The sequence below is a fragment of the Cydia splendana genome, chromosome 16 (genome assembly GCF_910591565.1).
Source record: "Cydia splendana chromosome 16, ilCydSple1.2, whole genome shotgun sequence".
Classification (NCBI taxonomy): domain Eukaryota; kingdom Metazoa; phylum Arthropoda; class Insecta; order Lepidoptera; family Tortricidae; genus Cydia; species Cydia splendana.
In genome coordinates, this window is record NC_085975.1 from 14157121 (window position 1) to 14178252 (window position 21132).

The window sequence follows — 21132 nt, forward strand, 5'->3', positions numbered from 1 at the left end:
TATCTATAGGATAACCCCACGAAAATCCTGAAAAGTTAACGGTTTCAGAATTATGACTAATGATAATCTGACAATCATTACATTATGACTTTCAATAATTATGTCAAACAAAGGGACCCCAAAACTGACTCATGTCGTAATACTAAAATCTAAATCAGCTGAGCGCGAAATTCATTCCATACTAAAGGAATTTATATAAAGTTCATACTGTACTGTTCTATACCAAATAGAGCAAATTTTTCCCTGACCCATTTTTGAGCGACTGTACTGCCAAAAGATTGCACAATACATTTAAAGCTTTACATTTTTTTTCTATTAAAATAGGAGTAGGAAACTATTTGGAATGGCTATTATTAAATGGATAAGGATGAGGATAAGAATTATTATAAGGACAAAACAAAAATAGTAAAGAATAGTTCATACATATCTGGGAAAGAGGAGATTTAGATTTCAAGGATTAATGTAACAATATATGGCAACAAATTATAATACCCCTAGACCCATGGATGTGACATCATAAACCTTACAAACGAGTAGTTTACTGTGTATAAGTTTCGCAATTTAAAGAAAGGCTATATGGAATTTCACACACGAGTAATAATAGTATGGGTAAGAATTTTTACCTTTTCGCCGCCACATCAATGAAGTAATATAGATCGTGTCATTCACGAAGACGCGTGTTTTCACTCGTATTGTCATGTAATTAAAGGTTATATATTTGACAAATCTGCGCGTCATCTTGACACGAACTATACAGTGTCATTGACGTCAAGCCACAAATTGCACGTAAACAATAAGTAAACAACCCGTATAACATATCAAGTCGTGGCGTGTCAGGCACTAAATGTACAGACTTTATATCAAGTCAATGGCGGCGAAAAGGTTAAATTAAAAATGGCGCTGACGTTCTGTCTATACATATACATACACGGTTTATGTGCGTGGCCTCTCTCTACACAAGCCGCCAACACGGGGATATAATCCTTATTTTAAAATTAGTGACCTCTTCTAACATTAAACAACAACTCAAATCTAACAAATTTAGTGTTTGTTACATTAAGAACGGTTCAAATTCACACTTAATATTCTAAAAGTTAAGTTTTCTCTTGCACTAGGGAGGTGAGAGCGTATATAATACATCGGCAATATACTATGTATAGTTTTACACCTATTAATTTATTTGCTTTCATATTACATTTCAGTGTTTTTTTTATACAACTGGATAAAATTCTACATGAAATGTCTGCAATATCAACAATTATAAATAGACATAATTTTATAAAATTTAAGATGTTTACAGTTTTAGACCGGCAGTGTTGTTAGAGTTGTTCGTATACATGTTAATATTATTAAAATGTCGTATAAACACTCCAGTAAACTATTAGTATTACTTCTAAACTAAACTCTTACATCTTAATATTATGTGAAAGTTCTGAAATACAGAGACAATATAATATTATTATAAGTGTTTGCAGGTTATTAAATTAAATAAGGCAACTTTTACGTACACTTTACTTCTTTTTATTTATACTATTATTTGGTCAAGAAGAGTTAAACACGTTGTATGTAGGGAATCTTATCTCGCGCCCAGATTGGCGATTCGAGATCTCGCACGAAAAATCTGAATCGAGATAGGGTGTTTCGAGATCTCGGCGGTCACACTTTCGAGATCGAGATTTGACAAAGTAATTAAAAATGTTTATTTTGAGCAAATATTTCGAAGAATTCCGTATATATACTACTGATTTAGTACGTCATGTTTTATTTTGAAGATAAAGATAACAAATTATCAACATTTAATAAAAAACCTACTTTTATTAAAAAAAAAATATATAATTATATGTAGCTCTAATCTGCATGTAATTATGAAATAGTGGTAATAATTATTTTTATTTATACAAAATTGTAAGCAGAGTAACATGCTTTGTTGATATTTTTGACAAGCACTCAGCAACTAACAAAAAAATGTAAGGTAAGCGAGCCAAATTTGTAAATAATTATGACTGGGTACGTTAAGTTCGTCCGATTTTTCCGCACAGAGCGTGGCACAGTACAGTGCTTTTATCGTCAGCTAAAGCCGGCCGCATACAATAGCACTGCCTGAACAACATGAATGTAAGGTCTAAAAGATTACTCAAACAAAGTAATTCACACGGATCAATCTTTCAATCTCGTTCGAGATCTCGACCAAGATGCTAAAATCGAGATTTCCTGTCAACGAGATTTCGAAAATTCGTGCGAGATCTCGAAATTGCGAGATCGAGATTGCATTCCCAAGTTGTATGCAAGGTATTGTAGGAATAGTTCTATTAGTAAAGAACACTATTTTCTAAGAATCAAAGATTATCTTACAATGACAACATTTCGTCGCAGTTACTCGAAAGATCTTAGATGTAGTTATATATATATATATAGAGTTAGTCCAAGAAAAGTCTGCAGCGATCATGATAGCCCACGCAGTGCAACTGTTATTTATATGTCATAATTTCATAGAAGTTGGACGTTTAAATAACACTTACACTGCGTGGGCTATCAAAATCGCTGCAGACTTTTCTTGGTCTAATTCTAAGAGTCAGTTGCACCAAACCGTCTGTCACTGTTAAAGCGTATATAAATTTTATTGTATAGAAGTTTCATAGTTCACTGCTGAGTGACGTTGATCAGGCCGCTAACAGTGGTTGGTGCAACTAGTCCTCAGGATGTTTATTAGGGAAAAAACACGTAAAGTGTCGTCAATGCCCTGCGTCTATTAAATTATATTCAATAATATACCTATCAATATTCTAGCATGCCTAGTCCAGCGAAGAGTGCCCACCTCATTGTATAGTGTAGTTTCGTATCATAAGGAAAGATTGGCGAATAGTGGCCCGTAGTCGATAACTACACTATTATTATTTAAATTGTCTAATTCGTCACAATCAAGACACAATTTCCAAGCAATAGGTACTTACCAATGCTAATGCATTAAAGTACTTATAAAAAATATTTAAATAAACCTTAATGTCAGCATGAAGATTCAAATTTCAACGACAGCCTTTGTAAATGATCTCTCAAATTGCAACATTTAGGCTCAATACGGCATAATACAATTACAAATCTTAAAGCACAGCTCTGCCTCTTTACAGGCCCCTACATGGACGTCAAACTGTTAAAAATTACAGTATTTTCAGCACCCGATTTTCCTCCTGGCTACCGGATTTCATTGCAAAGTAATATCTGCATAACAGTTACAGTTAGTTTCTTTAACTATGCATATACCGGTAATCAGGATACAATTAAGCAAATAACCACTTTGAATCACTCACTCCGTGTTTAGCAGTACAGATACCTACGATCAAGAAGCCGTGTTGTTGGGCGCTCGCTCGTCGCTGGCCCGCTCGGGGTTCGCCGGCTCGTTTTCGGGTCTCGCTGGTTCGATTGCGAGTCTCGCTGGCTGGTTTTCGGGTCTCGCTGGCTCGATCGCAAGTCTGGAAGGGTTTGTGGGTCCGTCGGTGCGAGCACACGCTTCGAGCACGTACTTGTTGAAGAGCTCGGGCTTGTCTAAATACACGTGGTGGCCGGCACCGTTGATCACCTATAATAGGTAATGGAGAATATGGAGATGTGTGGTCAATTGGTAATTTCCATAGAAAGGGATCCGATTAATTGCATAATTTAATATCATTATTATGGAAAAGGACTTCCGGCCCGTATCTCTAGTTTAAGCCGTCGATATGACGCGAAGATTTCGGATGTACTCAAGATATGACTATAGTGCCTAAACAGAACTGATATAAGCAAGAAATCTAGCTTGCGATCTTTTCACTATAAGCATAGAGTCAACAATCCGCCGCTGCCCACCTAAAGATCGCCGTACGTGACGGTGTCCCTCGCGACCTCAACCCTTTGAATACTTTACGTTATAAACAAAAACGTCACTGAAACGCCAAGGTCCCGGGCGCAAGCGAGCTACTTAATGTAAAGCTTAGGTACTTGAAAGTGAGAAAGTTACTGTGACCGCGTATGTATAACACCTATGGTTGTCCATGGCGCGGTGGGCACGACTAGCAAGGACGACTTTAGGTGTTCTTGGCGTTCAAAAGTTTAAATACTATTTACATGAATTCGACACTTACTTGCACAAAAGTGTTATGAGGGCTCTGCCGCTGGTCCGCCAGCACCTGGGCCGTGCTGTTGTCCACCAAAGACCAGTTGCCATACAACACGGTGACGGGAAGGTTAGCGTCCAATTTGGACACTCGCTTCACCATCGGGTTCTTTACCCAGCCGAAGCCGTACATTAGTTCACCAGAAGCGCCTGCTATACAGGACAGTGACACAGCAACCTTATTGCTAAAGACATAGAGTCGACCCTTACTTGGACGAAAGTGTTCTGAGGACTCTGCCGCTGGTCCGCCAGCACCTGGGCCGTGCTGTTGTCCACCCAAGACCGGCTGCCATACAACACGGTGTCGGGAAGGTTGGCGTCCAGTTTGGACACTCGCTTCACCATCGGGTTCTTTGCCCAGCCGAAGCCGTACATTAGTTCACCCAGAAGCGCCTGCTATACAGGACAGTGACACAGCAACCTTATTGCTAAAGACATAGAGTCGGCACTTACTTGCACGAACGTGTTTTGAGGGCTCTGCCGCTGATCCGCCAGCACCTGGGCCGTGCTGTTGTCCACCCAAGACCGGCTGCCATACAACACGGTGACGGGAAGGTTCGCGTCCAGTTTGGACACTCGCTTCACCATCGGGTTCTTTGCCCAGCCGAAGCCGTGCATTAATGTGTGGAACGCGCTTTCACCACTGGAAATAAAATTCAAAATACCTATTTAGTCCATTAAGAACTAGTGTATGTGTCGGAAAGAGTCTAATGCTCTAGTTTCCTAGGATAGCGGTGCCGTCATATAGCGGCCGTCTCCATACAAATACTACGACATCCATATTTAGCCGTATTATTTAGTATGGAGACGGCCGCTATATGACGGCACCGCTATCCTAGGAAAACCGATCTTAAGCGTAACTTTACACAATCTCTTGTACAGAAAAGATAAGAATACATTTTAAAACTTTACCTAATCACTTTTAGGTAACGTAAACTTCCTCAACATTGCCTACCATGCGAAACTTTGCCTGGTTTGAAAAAAAAAACAGGGATACTCTACCAAACTATCTATATCTAACTCCTAATAATGGGAAAAGGGTGGCCTTTTAATGGAATGCGACATAGACAGCTATTTGATGACTGTTTTTTCAAGCCAGACAATGTTTGGCATGGTAGCCAATGATGAAGAAGTTTACGGTAATAAAATGACAGATATGTCATTATTGACTTTTCATCGACTTAAAAAGCCTGCGGCCAAAGGGTATATTACACCTATAAACAATAATTTTGTGTTTATAGGTATAATATACCTATTTGTATCTGCTTCGATCAATCTGATGGCGACTGATGTATCCGAAAAATGTATCAAGATTATTGATGTTATATAAAAGCTAATATCGCCATCGCCATACCTAGGAGTCTGCGTGTTGCACTGGTGTATATAATCCGGTATAACCGTCTCCGCGTCGGGCACAAAGTTCAGGTATTTCCTGGACAGGTCCGGCCTCGTCTTGCTAATGAGCCACTTCCCGGCCGGGCCGGCAACGCGCACTGCCCATAGCGGGTTGAGGGGGGATACGGCTGTGGCGACTGCGCGGACCCAGAGGGGGATCTGGTACTTTTCGTGCACATTCGCGGGTTTTTCGGGGAAGCCCCAAGGGTCGGCCAGGATAAGGTGTTGTACTCTAGAAAAGAAATGAATTCGGGTGAAGATTTATTGAGTTAATTCGGATAGGGGGTAAGAACCATACTGTTATACCCTAGAGGTGGCGAAATACGAGGGAAAAATCGACCCATGCCGCTATTAAGGGGCCCACTGATTAACAGTCCGCCGGACGGTATCGGCCTGTCAGTTAGAACAAAATTTGGACAGTTCCGAACAACTGACAAGCCGATACCGTCCGGCGGACTGTTAATCAGTGGGCCCCTTTACCCGGGTGGCCTTGCGGTTTTAGGCATCTTGCTTGCAGAGACAATGGTTCGATTCCAGCCTCGGGCACTGGAGGTCTTGGTCACTTTTTCTTTCGTATAAGACATTTATTTTAGTTTTGAATTTATATAGTAATGTTTCTACTTAAAAAGAAACAATTTCAAATATTTTCATTAAAATAATTTAATTTGTCTCATAGTTTTTGCAATAAAGTTTACTAATTGTCAGTTGATATGATAGTGTAGCTGTAGACCATAATATAACGAGAGTATATATATACAGTAGGACGTAAATAGGCTGGTTATGTTATTTACCTCTCAGGGTATTTAAGCGCGTACGCCGTGGCGATGTACCCGCCGAGGCTGTGCCCCAGCAAGATGAACTGTCGGATGTTGACCTCCCGCCGCCACTCCTCCACGGACTCCACCCACTGCGCTTCCACCTTGTCCGCGTCCGTTGAGAACTTCGGGCGGGAGCTGCGACCGAAGCCTATGGTAATTACATAAACGTTACGACTTCTCATGAAATAACAACATAATTGCACCTACAAAAAGGATCGACCAAGATGAAGATTAAATAATTTACGACGACATAGTTTTTGTTTGTATAAAATACGTCATTTAAAAAAACACGCGGAGCCAGTTTACACAAAAGTTATGAATTTTTATTACAGTGGAGTGTTGCGAGTACATAGGGATTTTGTATGGGAGAAAAAATATAACACATTCGTTTTTTTTATTTTTTAAATACTTGAAGCAATGTTTTACCGTAAAAGTGTAAAATTCCTGTCAGCATTTGAGTTACTCTATATGCAAGAGTGTTTAAAATTATTGTATGACCAATATTTATTTATTTACAGATATTTTAATGTTAGAGACATTTCTGATTGTGGAAACTACACTTTTTTTGCAATTCACTCATATCTCGTCGCTCTGTCTCATACACCGGCGTACACCGGCCTATTAGCGGCCAGGACATCAAGGTTGGGGCACCACAGCGCCACGCCTGCGCCCATCCCATGCAGCATAACTAGAGGCGTGGCCGGCGCCTCGTCGTTCAAGGAGATGGTCCATATCCTGTCGCTCTGCCCTACCACGGAACCGATGTCCACATAAAACCGCTTGTATGCTGTCTTCAGACCTGGTAAGGAGATAAGCCTTGTCGTTCAAGGAGATGGTCCATATCCTGTCCCACCATGGAGAACTGCTGTCTTACCCAGCAAGTCGATAGAGTACACCGGCCTACTAGCGGCCAGTACATCAAGGTTGGGGCACCACAGCGCCACGGCGGCTCCCATCCCGTGCAGCATCACTAGAGGCGTGGCCGGCGCCTCGTCGTTCAAGGAGATGGTCCATATCCTGTCCCACCATGGAGAACTGCTGTCTTACCCAGCAAGTCGATAGCGTACACCGGCCTACTAGCGGCCAGTACATCAAGGTTGGGGCACCACAGCGCCACGGCGGCGCCCATCCCGTGCAGCATCACTAGAGGCGTGGCCGGTGCCTCGTCGTTCAAGGAGATGGTCCATATCCTGTCCCACCATGGAGAACTGCTGTCTTACCCAGCAAGTCGATGGCGTACACCGGCCTGTTAGCGGCCAGGACATCAAGGTTGGGGCACCACAGCGCCACGCCGGCGCCCATCCCGTGCAGCATCACTAGAGGCGTGGCCGGCGCCTCGTCGTTCAAGGAGATGGTCCATATCCTGTCGCTCTGCCCTACCACGGAACCGATGTCCACATAAAACCGCTTGTATGCTGTCTTCAGACCTGGTAAGGAGGTAAGCCTTATTAATTTTGTGGGTTCTTGATTTTTATATAATAATAGAACTTCATGCATTTCAATAAGGTTTAGGATAGCGCGTTATATTAATTACGCGTGTTCCTCAAGGGCTCAAGTAAATGCCTGTTGGTTGTGGGTTAGCGGAAACCGATGTCCAGGATAGAGCGAAGTAGAAGGAGAAAAGTAGGAAAGCGGACCCCGTCACTGTACGGGACAAACGCTAGGAGGATGATGATGTTCTAAGGGCTAAAGTATGATATTTTGTTAGAAGTAGGTATTGTACTTGACATTGCTATAGCGGCACATGATGCGAAATTCAAGCACCGTGTGTAGTAAACCTTGCAAATCTTGCAATAGACTTCCGCCTAGTTATTAAAGGTTATTAGTCTATTTATGTAGGTATCAGTTATTTCTGTTTATCTTTGTGTGAATAAGATATAATAATAATCCAATCTCGCAATTATGAGCACTTTTATCGGACAACGCTAACCGCAGAGGACGAAGATAAGATTATCGAAGTTCCTTGATTAGCCGGGTCCACACAGAGCGAGGATACGCGCGATGCGATATCTTCGCGCACAAAACGGCCAGTGTAGACGAACCTCGCGCGCGCCGCCTCGGCCGAGGCACTTCTATACACTGGCCGTTTAGTGCGTGACGAAATTGCCTCGCGCGTAATATGCTCGCTCTGTGTGGACCCGGCTATTAACGTAACAACACACACAACATCAACAGCTAACTGAAACTGTTGTATCGGTGTCGCACCGTAAGCTAGGAAGAAGCTTTAGGCTGCGTTTCCAGAGATGTGCGAGGATGCGTAGCGAATAGGGAATGCAATCTCGCACCAAGATTGGCGATTCGAGATCTAGTACGAAAAATCTGAATCGAGATAGGGTGTTTCGAGATCTCGACTGTCACACTTTCGAGATCGAGATTTGACAAAGTAATTAAAAATGTGTTATCTTGAACAAAAATCTCTAAGAATTCCATATAATATACTACTTATGTAGAGTACGTCATGTTTTATTTTGAAGATAAAAACAAAAAATGAATCAACATTTAACAATAACAACAACAATAAACATTTAAAATCAATCTACAAAAAAAAATTAATAAAAAACTACATTTGTTAAAAAAAACCGGGCAAGTGCGAGTCGGACTCGCGCACGAAGGGTTCCGTACCATAATGCAAAAAAAAAAACGGTCACCCATCCAAGTACTGACCACTCCCGACGTTGCTTAACTTTGGTCAAAAATCACGTTTGTTGTATGGGAGCCCCATTTAAATCTTTATTTTATTCTGTTTTTAGTATTTGTTGTTATAGCGGCAACAGAAATACATCATCTGTGAAAATTTCAACTGTCTAGCTATCACGGTTCGTGAGATACAGCCTGGTGACAGACAGACGGACGGACGGACGGACGGACAGCGAAGTCTTAGTAATAGGGTCCCGTTTTACCCTTTGGGTACGGAACCCTAAAAACGTTTGTAGCCCTAATTTGCATGTAATTATGAAATAGTGGTAATAATTATTTTTAATTTTACAAAATTGTAAGCAGAGGCAGTAACATGCTTAGTTGATATTTTTGACAAGCACACAGCAACTTACAATAAAATGTAGGGTAAGCAAGCAAAAAATATTAATAATTGTGACTGGGTACGTTAAGTTCGTCCGATTTTTCCGCACAGAGCGCGCCACAGTGCTTTTATCACCAGTTAAAGCCGGCCGCACACAATAGCACTGCCTGAACAACATGAACCATAAGGTCAAAATGATTACTCAAAACAAAGTAATTCATACGGATGAATCTTTCAATCTCGTTCGAGATCTCGAAAATATTAATCGAGATCTCGACCGAGATTGCTAAAATCGAGATTTCCTGTCAACGAGATTGAATCTCGAAAATTCGTGCGAGATCTCGCGAGATATCGAAATTGCGAGATCGAGATTGCATTCCCTAGTAAGCGAACCAATAGAAACACTTCATTTACCTATCCTCGCTCAGCGCAGCTCTAGTGGGAACAGCTCAGCGGAGAGCGGAGCGAGGCTTTTGTACATACAAAACATGGGAAGGATGTGAGCGTGGAATGTGTTGAGAGGTACGGCCGCGAGCGAAAAACATTTAACAGCTCCGCCTTCGCTCACCGCACCCCGCTCACTTACCTATTTAAAAAGAGCCCGCTACACATACTCGCACCGCTCAGGTACCTCGAACATCTCTGGTGGAAACGCATGCTGCGTTACAGAAAAGATACCTATAAAATAATAACTATTCTCGTAAAAAAAAGCCAAAAGGTCTCACATGACAATATTTTCTTCTCAACATTTCGTAGCATCGTGTCGGACTGGCGCGTCCAGCTGAACCAACTGCCCGTCCAACTGCAACACAAGTACATATATTTTACATGTTATAATTACAAAAGTCAACAAGAAAAACTAAAAGACTGTTTTTGAGAGGAAGGCCCTAGGACATGCGATCGCATGGCGCACCGCGGAACTTAGTAGTGTACTGTGTACTTATAATATTTTGCGCTCTACCGCTGTCATGGAGTCGGCTTCGTGTCGAGTGGTATTTATCTGCCTAGCTGTTTTATACACTGATTCTTAAAGCCTGTTAATACTCGACGAGACACGTCCAGTTTCGGCATAAAAAATATGTTTCGGCCGAAGGTTCGGTTTCGAACGTAACTAGAGTCAAAGAGAAATTAGACATAATTTACTTTGACAATGTTCCTTTATTTCAAATTCTCTTTGCTAGAGCACAACAGAACCTTCGGTTTCGACAAACAATCCGGTTTAGGTTGGACACTAAGTAGGTTCTCGCCGAGAATCTAGACTCTCTAGCTAGTGTAGTGTCTACTATCTAGCACCATCACAAGAGCCAATGGCTTTGCGGATAAACATTAGAAAAAAAAAATCCTGGCGCGAAGAGGTTTTTTTTCTCTTTTATTACGAAGAAGCCTCTTAAATTTGGTGATAATAATGACCTTATCTCTGCTCCACCACGTGTAACAAAACAAACTTATGTTGCATTGGAAAATTCATTCGATTGTATGCTTTATCCTCGCGCAATAAAGTAAGTAATCGTTCGAATTGTTTGTAACATAACTGTTTATATATTATTACGTGTTGGGGCAGGTGTAATGGGGCAAAATCAATAAAATATAAGAAATGTGATTTTCACAACATACACAAATCGTGAAAGTTTAAACCAGTGTGATACACATTTAAAATAGAAAAAAAACACGAAAATTAATTAATATTTTAGTTGACATGCTAATGGGCCTTAAATACAGCGTTAGTAAATATATAATAGCTAGTTTGTTACTGCACGACACCTTGCACTTTGTGACTATGCGCTGAAACTTGGCACAGTTGATTCTTAGCTGGTCATGAGCAGATACAGACCGGGAGACCTCGAGAGCCACGTCTCATTTAGTGGGGGGGAGGGGGGGAAGTTCGACGCCGCCGCGCTTCACTTGGAGCAACATTTCTGTAAAACTGTACCTATTAGGGCATGTGATATATCATTTTCGGTTAAATTAAGGATGAGGAATTTTTTTTTGGAACCAAAACAATGCACTTTCTAACAAAAAAAAAGCATAAAGTAGAAAAGACTAAAAAACGTATTTTTGATTTTTTCATAATTACCAATTTTTTTTTTAAGTGTAGCAGGAATCTGAAAACAAAAAATACAATCGTAAAGCTACACTTATTACGTTTAAGAAAATATATAGTTTATTATACAAAACTCTTGATAAATGGGAGATAAAAAATAATATTAAGCGTGGGCCAGAGTGATCTCGATACAAAATATTATGAATGTGGGAAAGTTACTTATAATTTGTTCTACAATCGTTTATTTTTTAGTTTTTCGTAAATAACTCGTAAACGGTAGCCCACAGCAAAAAAATATCTTTTACGTAAATAATCTGTTTCAGATTTCTTATAAAATAAGTGCTCCTTTTTTTCGCTAAGGTCAATATTAAAAAAAATATTGAAGGGAGAAAATAAATACTAAGGTCCTCTTTTTTAGTCATTCGTAAATAACTCGTAAAGGATGTCCAATAGCAAAAAATATTTTAACACAAGAATAATTAGCATAAAATTTCCTACAAAAAAGGTTATTCAAACTTTTTCGCTAGGATCAATATTTAAAAAGGGGACCTTAGAATTTATTTTCTCTCTTTAATATCGTTTTTAATATTGATCCTAGCGAAAAAGTTCGAATGACCTTTTTTGTAGGAAATTTTATGTAAATTATTCATGTACTAAAAATTTTTTTGCTATTGGCCTTCGTTTACGAGGTATTTACGAATGACTAAAAAAGGGGACCTAAGTATTTATTTTCTCCCTTCAATATTTTTTTTAATATTGATGGTACCGAAAAACAGTAGTACTTATTTTATAAGAAATCTGAAACAGATTATTTACGTAAAAGATATTTTTTGCTGTGGGCTACCGTTTACGAGTTATTTACGAAAAACAAGAAAAATAAACGATTGTAGAACAAATTATAAGTAACTTTCCCACATTCATAATATTTTGTATTGAGATCACTCTGACCCACGCTTAATATTATTTTTTATCTCCCATTTATCAACAGTTTTGTATATTAAACTATATATTTTCTTAAACGTAATAAGTGTAGCTTTACGATTGTATATTTTGTTTTCAGATTCCTGCTACACTTTAAAAAAAAATTGGTAATTATGAAAAAATCAAAAATACGTTTTTTAGTCTTTTCTACTTTATGTTTTTTTTTTGTTAGAAAGTGCATTGTTTTTGTTCCAAAACTAGATTCCTCATCCTTAATTTATCCGAAAATGATATATTACATTCCCTAATAGGTATAGTTTTAGAGAAATGTTGCTCCAAGTGAAGCGCGGCAGCGTCGAACTTTCCCCCTCCCCCCTCACTAAATGAGAAGTGGCTCTCGACGGCTCCCGGTCTGTATCTGCTCAAGACCAGCTAAGAATCAACTGTGCCAAGTTTCAGCGCATAGTCTCAAAGTGCAAGGTCCCCATACAACGGTGTGCAGTAACAAAGCAGCTAATAAATCAAGCTAAGTCATTCATGCTTATATGTATATTATACAGTTTTTATGGCTCTTTTTTTTCTAAAGTTGTAGTGTTGTGTTTCTCCTACCCTAACCTACCCTTGACCTTTAAGAAGCTTTTGATCTTCTAAAGAAAAGGAATCGATAGGCATAATAACACTGTTATTAACACTAACTTTCTTCTTACTGACTTTAGGTATACTATATATAATTAGTGTCCGACCGAAACATGTTTTTTTGCCGAAACCGAAACCGAAACCGAATGTTCGGCTTTGGCTCTAGTTTCGGCCGAAACCGAAACCGAAACCGAAACTTTTGTAGACTTGCTAAAATCGTTGAAAAAATGTCATAAAACCGCTTTTACACACATTATGGCGCTGTCAACACCCAATGTCCTTGAAATTGATGTTACTTAAGCAGTTTTTTAAGAAAATTACTAGAGTTAAACCAAGATAATTCTGCAACGATTTTGATAACACACGCAGTGCAAGTGTTATTTTAAACGCTAAACTTCTATGAAATTATGACGTATAAATAACATTTGCACTAGTTGCACTGCGTATGCTATCAAAATCATTGAAGAATTTTCTTGGTCTAACTCTATTCATTCACCAGTCAAGCTAACATGTAGATACAGGGTCAACCAAAAACCCAACCAAAAACGCGAGCGCAGCGAGCGCGAAATTTTTTGTTAACAATATCGCAAGGCCGGGTACCGGAATTCACCTGGGCCTAAAAGTCCGAAGTGCCCCAGTGAGGCGAACTTTCATGCGAAGTCAAAGCCGTGCTTCAGGCTTCAGGATAAGTAAGTTGAGCACAGACTTCAACCATTGTCCATTGTATTAAAAAGCGAGACCACAGGCCGAGCATGGCGCAGCGAGGCCAAAGGCTAAGCTGAAGTAGAGGACATGTGGAACACAAACCAATGGTAATTTGAGGTAAAAAGTGAGGCTAAGGTCGAGCATTCGTATGAAAACCTGTACTGGGGACACTTTTAAGGGTTTTTTCTTCGTTTTAATCAATAGTCAGCTGTTCAGCATCGCATAATATTAACTATTGAGAAAATCAACTTTGCGGAACTAGTTGAGCGCAGCCTTTATTAGCCTCGCTTAAAATTTGCCATTACAGGTAGATAGGAAAACGACTGAATAAGAGCGAAAAAGACATCGTTCGACTCGGGCCGAGCTGATATTCGGATAACTGCTACGTGCGACAGTGCTATCTCATTCACTCCGATACAATTAGACAGTGTGCGCGTTATAGGTGTTGACAGCCTCTTAAAACTGCGTCGACCGTCTAATATATGGCGCCCTCATTAGTGGAATCGTGTTTTATAATAAACCAATTAATTTCTGTACCTACATGTACCTACTGTACATGAATCAGTATATGCAGGTATTAATATTGTTGTCCTTTATACTTATTCCCCAACTTTTGGTCTTTGTCCGAAGTACCATTTCGTAAGTTTCGGCCCGGCCGAAAGGTTCGGCCGTTTTTTGGCCGAAACCGAAACTACAGCCGAAACATGATTTTTTGGCCGAAACTGGCCGAAACCGAAACCGAACCTTCGGTCGGACACTATATATAATATACGTTTCTAAAATGAATAAATATCAGTCATCATTAATGAATTCGTCTATGGCAGCGGTCGGTAACAGGCGGCGAACTTCTCGCTTGCGGCCCGCGACCCTCCCTGGCTATTTTGTATGTAATATTGACAAACGATAATGTCTGCTAAAGTCACAAATATTACCAAAGTGCGGCCCGCGTCAACTTCGTTAACTACTATGTGGCCCTTGGCTGCTAAAAGGTTGCCGACCACTGTAGGGCTACCGCCAATACCGAAAATCGTCAATTGCGGGCATTTTTCTCTGTCACTCTAATTACGCCTTCATTGGAGTAAAAGAGTAAGATCCCCGCAATTTGCGAATTTCGGTTTTCGCGGTAGCCCCTCTGGTCTATGGGATAACGCTAGTAGGTACCTTAAACTGCAGTTATTTATACACGGGTTCTATTTAAAGTGATTTTGTAACTACCAAACAAAATAAGCCAATATAAACCTCATATCACACACAATAAGGTCTACGTTAACGGCATATGTCAGCGGTGCTAGTTACCTCGCGTAAGCAGTGGGGTTGGGTTTATGGGCAGCCATCAAGCAATCTAGATAAGCGATCAGATTTAGCCGTGGGGACTATTTTTAAACTGCACCTGTTGCGGTCCTAGGTATTATTGACGCACTACTTTGAATGGAATATTTCGAACAAACTAATAAACCAGTTACACTGGATTGCTGATTTTTAATGACCGGGCGCGAAGCGCGACGTGTGTTCGTTTCAGCACAAAGAAAAAAGTACATAGAGTGCTCACTCCATATATCAGTTTTGGTACCAAAACGACTATTATTTTCGTAGTCGACATCTAGCATCGAGTAACGGAATTATCAGCACTGCTACTTGACAATAGATGTTGCGGCGACCGAAAAGTCTAATGCTCAACAATTTTCAGCTAATATTATAACCGGATTAACCGGAACTCTATTTTTTACTCCTTTTGCTACTAATATTAGTTGTAAATTGTTGTTCAATACAATTTTCGTGAGTCGCCACACGAGGGACATCTAGTATCGAGTAGCGGTACTGATAATTCCGCTACTCGATTCTAGATGTCGATTACGAAAATAATAGTCGTTTTGGTACCAAAACTGATATATGGAGTGAGCACTCTATTCTTACTATATTTCTCAATGGTTTCAGCTTGGCCGAAAAAGCTTTCGTATGTCCGGCTGTTTTCCTCTGCAGGTCGTAATTTCTCGTGAAATTATTTAATTATGACGGAGTCATAGGAATTCGCGAAGTCTACACTTCACAGAACCACTAAGTAGTTATAAATAAGTATGTAGAATTCATTTTTATGGTAGACTAAAATCCAAACCACTTTTGAATTCTGATATTAACAATTCCCTACAAATATACGCTTGTTAAACAGTATATAATATACTAGACCATAATCCTGTGCTAAAATCTGTATACAAAATAGGTATGTCAACCACATGCCGGAAGTCCAAAACATATCATGTAAACATTTTTCAAATAAAAATAAAATAAAATAATAAACTAATTTATGATATCATTTTATTGCACAAGTAATCTTTGTTCCGTCTGATTACAACGTAATGGGTGAATCATCTTCATTGTACTTTGGTGCAATAGGTACCTAGTCAAGTCCGTCTACTTATCGATGCATTCATTCATACAAAGGATCATTGTGTGTATAAGATAACTACAAATAGGTACACTAGGTCATAGAGAATTATAGAAAGCATAGAGTCCTCACTCCATTAAAAGCGCTGGTGGCCTATACCTACCGGTAAAAGCGGGGTCAGACCCCGGCTCGTACCAATTAAATTAGTTTTTCGGAACTTATGTACGAAATATCAGTTGATATTTACCAGTCGCTTTTCGGTGAAGGAAAACATCGTGAGGAAACCGGGCTAATCCCAAATAAGGCCTAGTTCCGGTTTGGAAGGTCAGATCAGATGGCAGTCGCTTCCGTAAAAACTAGAGCCTACGTCAATTCTTGGGATTTGTTATCATGCGGACCCCAGGCTCCCATGAGCCGTGGCATAATGCCGGGATAACGCGAGGAAAAAGAGGAAGAGTCCTCACTCCATACATCAGTTTTGGTACCAAAATGACTATTATTTTTGTAGTCCGAAGTCGTAAGATAGCAGTAAATTTACTGTGACTACAAAATTTACTTTGATTACGTCTCTATTTCAAATTCTCTTTGATGTAGATTCTACAGTGTAGAGCATATTCTAGTGTGTTCCGTAGGTACCTACTAATCAAGGTATGATTAAATTTGACCTTGGATCGAATTACTTGTCACCGTTTGGTATAAAAGACGTAGATACAATAAATAACACAAGTTTCCAAGGTCAGTGCAATTTACATGACGTAATACGTTTTTTGTTAAATATACACACAAGTGCAATGGGAAAGGGTCACCTCACCTTATGTGTTTTTTTTACACAAAGTGACTTTTTTATTGCTCTTGAGTATACAATGAAAAACTTCCAATGATTACTTGATTACAGTTGTGGATTGATTTTCAGTGTTACAACTACAACCTTGGCTGAAGTTATTTTTGATACGAATAATTAAATAGCCCTATTACACAATGCTATTAACTAAGTAATTATAGTAGTAATAATACTAAATCTTAAATTAATTGCCCAAAAAAAAATTAAGTAGGTAAGAAAATATGTTGGTTTTGTTCTATTTATAAATTCAATGTAAGTACTTACTTATTTATAGATACGGTCAGGGTCTAAAATATCGATATGGATAAAGGGCCAAAAATATGTAAGTATGTACATACACAATAATTTCTAGGCAATAAGGTAGTGTACACATTTGTACGGACCTTGACTGTAAATTTATACCCTTGAATTCTCGGAGTAATTAACAATGGAGCCGCCATTAACAGGCGTTCCCCTCTGTCGAAAATAGGCGGCCAATGGTCAACCACTTTTTTTTTTTTTTTTTTTGATGACCCAGGGGGAATCCTTTATGGATCCCACTGGCCCGGGAGAAGCTCAGTGGGTATGTCCGACTTCCACGGACTAAACCCCTTGGGGTGTTCCGCCGCGCGCTTTGTTGGCGGGGTTACGGGAACTCGATTGTAGACCTCCGATACCCCGTCGGCGTTGCTCTTGCGAGCCCATCATTTGGGGCTGCTCTAGCAGCTTACTCCGCTGAAGGCTCCTCGGAACACTTGAGGGCCTTCCAGCTCGAAACCTCTTCAGGCGAGTGATGGAACTCCCGACCCATCACCCGCAGGTTCCCGTTAAGGCGGCATTATCCTTGCTGCGAAGGCTCTTCTCCGCCTACCTGGCCTCCTTCGGCGCTGAGGAAGCGAGTTTGCGTCGTCCTCGCGCGATCGTTCTGCGGTTTCCTTTTGTGTCAGAACGGTGACGCTAAAGGAAGCCACTGCCAACCATGCCTCCTCACTGCTGATCATACGGCGTATTAGCGCCGGCAGTGAGAGGTCTCCTCCCACAGCCGCGGCCAGGGCAGCGCGAGGCTCCGCCCATGCAGGGCATATCTCGCGCGTGTGTTGGGCCGTGTCCACGGCTCTTCCATCACAATGGTGGCACACTGTCGTCGGCTCTCTTCCCACCCTCTCACACAGGTACCAGCCGAAGCAGCCGTGCCCCGTCAGCGGCCAATGGTCAACCACATGTCAACCATATGTATGGACTGACGTTTATCTGACATGACGTACCTATATATTTGATGTGCCCCTCCCCCGCAAAAAACGGCAGACTATTTTGTACCGAAAATTTTAGACATGGCGTCTCCGTTGGTTATATCCTCTAAGCTTGAATTGAACGAAATATTTAGGATAGTTACTATGGCAATGAGCCTACATAACAGAAAATTACCTTGTTACCTAAACAGACGTATTATTATATAAGTCTCAAGTCAATACCACTAAACTAGGGCAGTACCAGCTAAGACTAACTACAAAATATATATGTAGGCTGAAATAAATACACATAAAATGCGTACTTAATAATAAGCACGATAATTAGCCGGGTCTACACAGAGCGAGCATACGCGCGAGGCAATTACCTCGCGCACAAAACGGCCAGTGTAGAAGTGCCTCGGCCGAGGCGGCGCGCGCGAAGCACGTCTACACAGGCCGTTTTGTACGCGAGGAAATTGCCTCGCGCGTATGCTCGCCCTGTGTGGACCCGGCTAATAATAAGCACAATAATTTAAAATAAATAATAAGCAAATAAAATATTACAGACACTAACTGGAACATGTTACAAATCTTACTTCCAAATAATTGATATAATATTTCCAATCCATGTCCTGCGTACTACACTGAAATACAAAAATAACCATTAATGGATATGGAGACAAAATTAAGCATAGGATACAGATATAGCAAAGATTAAGACATATGTAAGTCAGTACAAGATGAATAATATCTAAAGAAAAAACGTGCCTCGAAAATAAAAATAAAGTCATTCTCAGATAGATGGCGCCACACCTTTGGCCTATGCTCGGCTAGATGGCGTTGACGGCACCCTTTGATATTTAACAATTTTAACACATATCAGTGAAATAACATGGATCTAAATCATATAATTTTGTGATATATATATATCTATTTAAATGTTGGTAATAACACACACCTGCACTAAAGCTTACAGTATGAAATGACACTTATGCCTTGGAGTAGCACAATGGGAAATGGGGCTGCTTCCCACTCCTACTCTATACATTAAATGCAAAATATAAATTCATAATATCCATAAAAATTTATGTGGCCAATATTCATAGAGCTTATTTTTGTAGTGTATATTTTTTTATATAGATATCCCTTGGACTTATAGTGTTTTGGGAAACAAGGGATTAGCCGGGTCGAATAGGAAATTGCCACGAGCATACGCGCGTGGCAATTTCCTATAGTTCGTTTTTTTTAGCATCAGAAAGAAGGAATCTTGATATGTCTTTTAATTGAAAAACACTTTTTTTAATCAGTAACTATTACTTATGAAAGCAGAAGAATATAAATGATTGTATTAGATTCTTAATTGTTACATATTTGCCGTGACTTATTTTTAAAACGTGTTTTTTAATGAAAAGACACATCAAGATTGTTTATCTTTTTTCTAATGCAAAAAAAAACGAATTATAGCACACAAAACGGCCAGCGTAGACGTGCCTCGCGCGTGCCGCCTCGGTCGAGGCACTTTTACACTGGCCGTTTTGTGCGCGAGGAAATCGCCACGCGCGTATGCTCGCTCTGTGTGGGCCCGGCTATTAACACAAAAAAAAGTATATTAATTGACAAAAAAAACCTATCATTTAAAAACAAAAACCAAAGGCTATGACTAGCCACAATCATGTTATGCATGTTAACCATGATTCAGCATTAACTTAATAACCCACAATGATTTGTAGGACAAAAAATGGAAAAAATAAACTAGATGCATTAGATACCTATTCTTGTTATCAGAGTAAATTACTATGGTCTTTGTGGAGTGGATCATATGAAGTAGTTGTGAACACTGTGTTTATATGATTAGAAAGTAAAGTTTATATTTGTTTTAATACCTAAGAGATACCTGACAAGAATGTGATGACAAAGAAGTTAATACCTAAACAGACTATTAACCTGATTTTCCGGGCCCACACACAGCGACAAATGGAGGATTCTTCTGCGAGCCCTATGTCCCTAATGAGGGATAACAGGAATGCATCATCATCATCAGTATTTAAACCAAATTACTGAATAAATTGGAGAATTAATAAAAAAAAAACAAAATCAAGCAAACACCAACAAATCACACACAACACTCATAGATAACTTGCTTGTCAATCCCCATTGAAGACTTAAAATAATCTGAAATGTAGACAATACATTCAAAAAATAAATAATTGACTGACATGTTAGAAAAAATGGATGATGTAATGCAATGGAATACATTATTAATGTTATATCTTTTTAAATGTTTTGAGCCCATCGTTTGTAATAAAGTATCTTTTTAAATTATAAATTGTATAAAGTACCTTTGATACCTTAGTATTATTTTAAAGGTTTTGTAAATTATTATTTATCATAAATTACAGGATGATAAAATAATTCATTAAAAATGAAGAATAAATCTTATAAATTACCTCATAAAGATAATAAAGATGTTAAAAATGAAGTGGATGACATACAGGCTCCAGCTTTTACAGAACTGGGCCCCGGGCATTACTGGCGGCGGGTATGATAGTGAACATTCAGCCTGCACACCTACGAAGCCGAAATGTGATGAACATGAAACAATGAACAAACGTGAATTGATAAACTAATAACATACAATCCCTGCAATCATATAGGTTGTGCAATACAATTAATTGCTAAATTCCCTAATCGTTACCGACGAAATGAAATGATAAACAATAAATTTATTTCAGAAAACTCACCTGGTTTCGCTTGTCGTTACATTCAGTTCACTACCCATTTGGTGGTGGCTTGTGAGCCAGTAACCATATCACTAAAATGCTTAATTTTTATAATACTGCCGACTTTATTGACTTCAATGCGATGCGCAAAATAAATGACTGAAAAAATTTGCGCTTTTTCATATGACAAAGTGTCAGTTTTGACGTTTGTCAGTGGGTTGGATCGAGCTACTTCTTTAAACGCCCAGTTTTGAGAGATGCTCATTTATTCATGAGCTGTGTTTAATACCAAAAATAA

At 39.6% G+C, this 21132-nt stretch overlaps 1 protein-coding gene across 1 annotated transcript; it reads right to left on the reverse strand.

Moving 5' to 3' along the window:
* Positions 1-3319: 3319 nt before the first annotated feature.
* Positions 3320-20975, reverse strand: LOC134798385 ((Lyso)-N-acylphosphatidylethanolamine lipase). Its single transcript, XM_063770801.1, has 9 exons — positions 20856-20975; positions 20562-20682; positions 18711-18758; positions 10105-10181; positions 7581-7787; positions 6334-6508; positions 5502-5774; positions 4601-4790; positions 3320-3574 (listed from the first exon to the last, which is right to left on the reverse strand). Exons 2-9 carry the CDS (start codon positions 20639-20641, stop codon positions 3335-3337), a joined length of 1290 nt encoding a protein of 429 aa, XP_063626871.1. The 5' UTR covers positions 20642-20682; positions 20856-20975; the 3' UTR covers positions 3320-3334.
* Between the last annotated feature and the right edge of the window lie 157 nt (positions 20976-21132).

Bases quoted from the DNA above. Each gene is read 5' to 3' on its own strand.
- LOC134798385 (XM_063770801.1), bottom strand. From the start codon at position 20,641: ATGCCCGGGGCCCAGTTCTGTAAAAGCTGGAGCCTGTATGTCATCCAC. The intron at 18,759-20,561 runs GTAATTTATAAG...TTTGTATTTCAG, and splicing joins ATCTTTATTATCTTTATGAG to TGTAGTACGCAGGACATGGA. The intron at 4,791-5,501 runs GTATGGCGATGG...TTTTATTTCCAG, and splicing joins TGCAACACGCAGACTCCTAG to TGGTGAAAGCGCGTTCCACA.